General features: G+C 53.3%; 2 protein-coding genes across 2 annotated transcripts; both read right to left on the bottom strand.

The window, feature by feature from the left end:
* Window positions 1–753: 753 nt before the first annotated feature.
* LOC125527177 (probable methyltransferase At1g27930) lies at window positions 754–2,218 on the bottom strand. Its single transcript, XM_048691737.1, has one exon. It carries the CDS (start codon window positions 1,862–1,864, stop codon window positions 1,028–1,030), a length of 837 nt encoding a protein of 278 aa, XP_048547694.1. The 5' UTR covers window positions 1,865–2,218; the 3' UTR covers window positions 754–1,027.
* A 275-nt stretch (window positions 2,219–2,493) lies between these two features.
* Window positions 2,494–4,506, bottom strand: LOC125527165 (probable polygalacturonase At1g80170). Its single transcript, XM_048691728.1, has 7 exons — window positions 4,258–4,506; window positions 4,051–4,182; window positions 3,575–3,983; window positions 3,406–3,487; window positions 3,215–3,323; window positions 2,991–3,113; window positions 2,494–2,883 (listed from the first exon to the last, which is right to left on the bottom strand). Exons 1-7 carry the CDS (start codon window positions 4,408–4,410, stop codon window positions 2,584–2,586), a joined length of 1,308 nt encoding a protein of 435 aa, XP_048547685.1. The 5' UTR covers window positions 4,411–4,506; the 3' UTR covers window positions 2,494–2,583.
* Between the last annotated feature and the right edge of the window lie 1,825 nt (window positions 4,507–6,331).

The following is a 6,331-nucleotide window of genomic DNA, read 5'->3' as shown; positions in this document are numbered from 1 at the left end:
TGGGCGACATTGGTGTGGCGGCGAGAATTTTGATCGACAAAAGGGCAAGGGAGGGTTCGGAATCGGCGGGAACAGGCGCAACATTCCGAGCTTCCACGACAGATGCGGGGTCGTGGCGGACTGTCCCGGCTGACGGGAACGAGCAAAGGGGTGGCGTCGACAGCAGCGAGAATCGACCGGTGCCGAGGTGAGGTAGGAAGGGTCGGTGGTGGGAAAGTTTCAGACCAGACATTTGGGGCTTCCATGGTTGTGGTTTTGATTTTTTGTCGGCTGCTAGTGGTGACCCAAATATACCATTTCTATACCATTTTTTTGGTTAGGAAAAAAAATTGGTTGGTATGCATGTATTGGTCTTCTTTTGTAGCCTTTGTTTTTTGCTCCAAAAGAATAAAAAGCTAATCTCTCCGTCCCAAAATAAGCGTATTAAGGGAATAGTTTTTTTCTCATGTGAGATTTCTGTCTCTTGTTGGTGATGTTCTAATAGTGCTCTCAAAAAATATAGTGCTACCTTGAGTAAGCAGAGAAAATGTGTGCTCTTGAAAAACAGATACTCTTTTCGTAAGGAAATATAAAAGCGTTTAGATCACTAAGGAGTACTTTCTTCGTTTAGTTATCTAAACACTCTTATATTAATTTAGAAAGGGAGTATACGAGAACCACAATTTGCATTTTGGCATGATGTTGTGATTTCACTCGGCGCAACTGCTAGTACCTAAACTACACCTAGGGGTAGGACACAAGAAAATTTGTATCTCACGAAAAACATGCGAATTTTTAGATTGGAGGCAATCTCATGCCTCTTCTGTTGCTGTATCACATTACAAGATCACACACAGTCAGACATGGCCACGGGCGAAATGGTTGCAGCAGCTTCACCAATCTGCATTTTCTTCGCCATCAAGATTTTCAGTCTCTCCGTGCAGCACTCCGGTGGCCATGGTCGGGGCCTGCCGCTGGACGAAGTCCTCCTTGCCGACATGCCGTGCCCACCACGGCACCACCGGCGATCTTACTCCGCTTGCTCAGGTTACAAGATCTGGACCGGAGCAGTCGAGCAGAACGCGTCCGGCGGCCCGCCGGCGGCGACACGGAAGTGCCAGAGGCGCCCCTTGGCGGCGACGAGGTTGTCCTCGCACAGGTACTCCCTGGCGTACCACCGCTCCACCGTCCGGTTCATGTCGTGCACCGCCACGTCCACCGCGCCGCCCCCCGCCGCGCGCGCGAGCGCGGCCGCGGTGTATATGGCGCCCATCCGCCCCGGCTCCCCGGGCCCGGCCCCGCTCGGCCCGTCGACGACGACCACGTCCCACCGCGCGTCGAGCACCTCCCGCGGCAGTGAGGTCAGCGCCAGCCGGCAGCCGGACTTGCGCACCGTCCCCGTCGGCCGCCCGCACACCGGGCTCGCCCGCGCGCGCCGCAGCAGCGCCCACGCCTCCCCGGCCGGGTCGGGGTAGCTGGCCCGGTGGACGGCCGCCGAGCCGGGGCCGGGGCCGCGCCCCGCGAGCACGCGCCGCGCGCTGGCCGCGTCCTCGGCGCTGTCGGTGACGAAGGCGGTGGCGGCGCCCTGCCCGGAGTTGACCGCGGCGAGCGCGAGGAGCTGCGGCGAGAGGCCGAACACGAGCAGCCCGCACGGCGCGCGCGCGGCCACGACGGAGCGGAGCAGCGCGAACTCCTTGGCGTTCAGGCCGTCCCTGGCGGCCGTGCCGTTGCCGTTGCCGGACCCGCCGGCGTCCCAGGCGGAGCGGCCGGGGCGCGCGGGGGACGACGATGCGGAGTGGGTGAGGAGCAGCAGCTTGATGAAGGAGAGCGTGGAGAAGACGATGAGGATGGTGGTCAGCAGCTGCTTCGGCGACATCATCGCCATGTTTCTTGCTGCTGCTGCTGCTCAATCTCTTCTCGATCTGGTCTTCCTCCTTCAAGTAGATCTCATCTGCATCTGCAGCTCTGAATTCTCCTTCTTTTCTGAAAAATATTTGCTCCCAAATCTGAATCTGGTGTGTGGCTTTGGTCTAACCTCTGCTGATCGCTGTCCGGCTGGTGGGGATTGACTTTATTTCGCGCTGGCTGTTTGCCTCGCTGCTGACTCCGTGTCACTTTCCGCAAGGTGGTTGTGCTGCTGTTGAGTTCTTCAGTGAAACTATGATAATACTACCTTACTTCTACTATTTGTTTTAAGTTAAAGTTTGAAATTTTTGACTAAATTTATCCAAAAGAGCAGTAGTATATACGACATCAAATTGGTATATTATGAAACTACATTTCAAAACAAATCCAGTTATAGTAATTTAGTGCCATAAATGCTGCTACTTTTTCCTATAAATTTGATCAAAATTTTAAAACTTCAACTTTGGACAAAAGCTAGATGTACACTTATTGGTGGATGCAGGAAGTATACTGTTGTGTTACCTTTGGTAGGACAAGTGGACAACTCGTGGATATTATCATATTGTTGTCCTGTCTTGGAAATTATGCTTGGCTTTGAAGGCATGTTCATTTATATCTCAAACAAAAAATGATTTATTTCATGAATCCACACACACTGCATACAAGCTCGCACTACAAGATCAAATTCTAGGAACAGTTTCACCAATCAGCAGCATCTTCTTCGTCTTGAGCGTCTCCGGCGGTCGGGGCTTGCAGCTGCACGAAGTCCTCCTTGCCGAGGCACGACTCCGGGAGGACGTCCCCGACGTGCTTCCCGAACGCCTGGTGGCAGAACGCGGACGTGCTGCCCCCGCCGGCCGTCGTCAGGTTCACCCCGTCCAGATACAGGCGCCTGCACGGCATGGCGTCGCTGCACGCGAACGTCACCGCCTGCTCCGTCGCCGACGTGCCGGTGATGTCGATGTAGTTGATGTTCTCCACCGCCACCGCGCTCCCGTTCTGCACCACAATACCAAACAAGTTCAGAGATGTGCACGGTGTTCTGCTGCTAGGCAGTGAAACGCGTCATCGGATTCAGTCAAGACGGCCGGCGAGCTCAGCCGTACCGGGGCGCCGCAGCGAGTTCCCCGGTTGGAGGCGGAGTAGTGCTGGTCGATGACGATGGGGTTGGCCACGTTCCTCATCATGATCTGCGCGAACTTCACCTTGCGCGCGAACCCGCAGCCGTCCTGAATGACGACCAAGAACATCACACAAAAATGTCACCATGTCACACGGCCATTCTTGGTTCGGATGAGAATTTTGGCTATTGGTTTGTGCTTTGTACTACCTCGTAAGTCTTGACGCGGACGCCGTTCTTGGTGTTGGAGATGAACATGGTGTCCGTCTTGATCTTCTCTATCTTGTGATTACTCTGGTTCTCGCCCAAGCCCCCAATGCTGACATGACGAAGAAGAAGATGACACATTCAGCTTAAGATTAGGTGAAAATTCTAGTATTTGCAAAGAGATGACACATTACCTGATGCCGAGGCCAGGCCCGCAGGAGATGGCTCTGAGCCGGACATCCGAGCAATTGCCCACAATCGACACGCAGTCGCCACCTAAAAATGACACTCAAAATATAAACACCAGCAGAGTTCGCCTGTCAGAGAAAATTTCAGTTCAGATACAGAACCAGAGCGACGTACCGACGGAGAAGAGATCATCCTTGATGTGGACGTTGGTGGAGCTGACGACGAGGACGCCGGCGGTGCCGGGGCTGTACTCCGGCGAGGTGACCCGGAGGTAGTTGGCCTCGACGTTGTAGCAGCGGGTGAAGACGAGGTGCTGCCGCTGGCTGTTCTGCAGCGTGAGGCCCTTGACGCTCACGTCCTGGCAGTCCTCGAAGTGGAGCGCCATGGGGGCGACCTGGTGCTGGCGGTACGAGGTGCAGTTCTCGTCCTCGCAAGCCCCCGCCCACCACTGCTGGCCCCGGCCGTCGACGATGCCGCCGCCGCTGAGCGACAGGTCCCCCACGCCGGAGAAGTGGAGCCACCGGCCCTGGTCCCCGTCCGCCCACTCCTCCGGGCTCTCCGGCGCGATGATGTTCCCGGAAATCTGACGAGGCGCGAATTAGCTAGAGTGTACTGTGACAGTGACAGAGGAAGTGGGGACAAAAGTGTACCATGAGGTTGATCTCGCCGCGGCAGGGGCCGGCGAGCGTGACGGGCCAGATCTGGTAGGACTTGCCGGCGGGGACGTTGAGGTAGGTGTTGCCGCCGGTGGCGCACGCCGCCTCCCACGCGTCGACGAATGCCTGGAGAAAACAAAGGGAGAGTCAACGGAATGCGGCCGTGCCGCCGGAGATGGCTCTGGCGACATTGCTGCGCACCTGCGTGTCGTTGGCAATGCCGTCCCCGACGGCGCCGAAGTCGTCGAGCGAGAGCAGGACGCGGGCCTCGGCGGCGCCCGGCAGCAGGAGGGCGACGGCGCCGGCGATTGCCGCGAGCAGGAGCCGCGCCCTTGGCCTTGCAGGGAGCGCCATGCTGCACGCGCGCACTCACGAGCTCAGTCACGCTGCTGCTGCTCAGTGACGGAAGCTGATTTGGCGCGAGTTGAGTTGGGTGAGTGGGGGGCAACGGCAGGGCGGGTGGAGGATAAGGGCGCGCGGGAGAACGAACGGACACGTGGTTGCCAAGGCCAGGCCAAGCACGGCGCTGCACGATCGAGTCGAGTGCAGAACGAAACATGATCCGGATCTGCGGGAGGGGTCGTCCCTCGCCGCTGCACCTGCGATCGCCGGACGATCAGCCCGGGCCTGAATCACGTGCTGGTACACTACACGGTCAGCCGGGGCTTCTTCTCCCCGGCGATCTGTTTGACTTTGTGCATCGACGATCTTGGCATTCATTTTTTGCAGCTGGATACTCAACTTGGGCATCATGATCCACGAATCATGCAATGTGCTCTTTATTTTTAGAGTAAATTCTATTGTTTTTTACCCCAAAAACTGATCTTTGTGACATATATTACCCATTTTTCAAAAAATTCTTGCCACATTTTACACCGATACCGCAACTTTCCCCATTTTGTGTTGTTTTCAAGCTGTTTTTTTTTTGGAGTCGAACTGGTTAATGGCCGACCCGGACAAAACCAGTTGCCGCACTAGCTGCGCACCTGGTCTAGCCGTACCATGCGGCAGTACCGGAGCTACATCAGAATGACTGGGCGGGCCAGTTTGAAAAAAGCCCAAGGTTTTTTTCCTCTATGGCCCATTTCTGCCTAAAGGCAAGCTCTCTTTGCGCCCTTTTCCCTCTTCAACTCATTGCTCCACTCGCACCCCCCGGGCTTTCTTTCCTTTCACGATGGTGTTTTGCAACCAAGGAGATCAAGTCAACGGAGCACTCGCTGGAGGAGTCAACGGGGCCGCCGTCCAGATGGTATGCTCTGCTCCTTCTTCTCCATCTCCTCTATCAGAAGATATATGCAGTGCTCTATTATGGAGGACAAAAACGATGGCAGTGCTCGTTGATCCATCTTCTTTACTCTCTTACTTGGTTTGTTTGCTTCTCCGGTCTGCTGTTGTGGATAGGGCAGTGTTGGTTAGAAGGGTTTTCTGCGGATGTACTACTCTTCCTTATAAGGTTTGGTGAAAAAAACAAAGATCTTTTTTCTAAAGATGTTAAATCTTCGAAAAAGATAGGTCTTTGATGATTTATTCTTGTGTTTTCTATTGGATTAGATATGTGTTGAATGCATCTTTGCATAAAAGAGAAGTATTTAAGAGAGGTCAAAGTTAGGGTTTATGGTTTTAGCATAGAAGAGGCTCGGTGAAGAGATGAAGATAGGGTTTTGATGGATTTATGTGAGTCTAGTGACGATTGGGCTAAAAGAGAAGAATTTAGAAGAGATCAAGAGAATATAGGGTTTTAGCAGTAAAAGTTCTTATTCGGGTCAAAGTTCAGTTATAGATGTCATAATAAATCAGTTCTACGTGTCAAAGTTCAGTTACAAGTGTCATAAAAATTTAGTAATATGTGTCAAAGTTCAGTTATAGATAAAAATCAGTTACATTTGCACTAAATTGTTCTTGATTTTGTCTGTTTCAGATTGAAAGCATGTGGCTGCTTAGGTTCACTGTGCACGGAAAAAGTGCTTCTCAACATTACAACCCTAGGCATGGCTTAGGGACTCAATTACCTATGATAGCTTGAAGGAACAATTGTTGGAGTGGGGGTTATGCAGAAATACATTTTTTTTCTCAAAGGTTTGGTCAAGTGGGAGGATGACCATGGTTGAACTAACAAATGATGCTACGATCCAAAAGATGCTTAAAGAAGACCAACCATTGCATATGATTGCTTTGCATTGTTATAGGAGACCTGTTTGGTATGTAGAGCCACCTCCAATGTTTTTCCTGCTCCTGGTCCAATTGTTGATGTTACTGCTCCTGCTCCTGCTCCATT

The sequence above is a fragment of the Triticum urartu genome, chromosome 1 (assembly GCF_003073215.2).
Source record: "Triticum urartu cultivar G1812 chromosome 1, Tu2.1, whole genome shotgun sequence".
Classification (NCBI taxonomy): Eukaryota; Viridiplantae; Streptophyta; class Magnoliopsida; order Poales; family Poaceae; genus Triticum; species Triticum urartu.
Note: the sequence above shows the minus strand (reverse complement) of the source record. Positions and strands in the feature narration are given on the sequence as shown.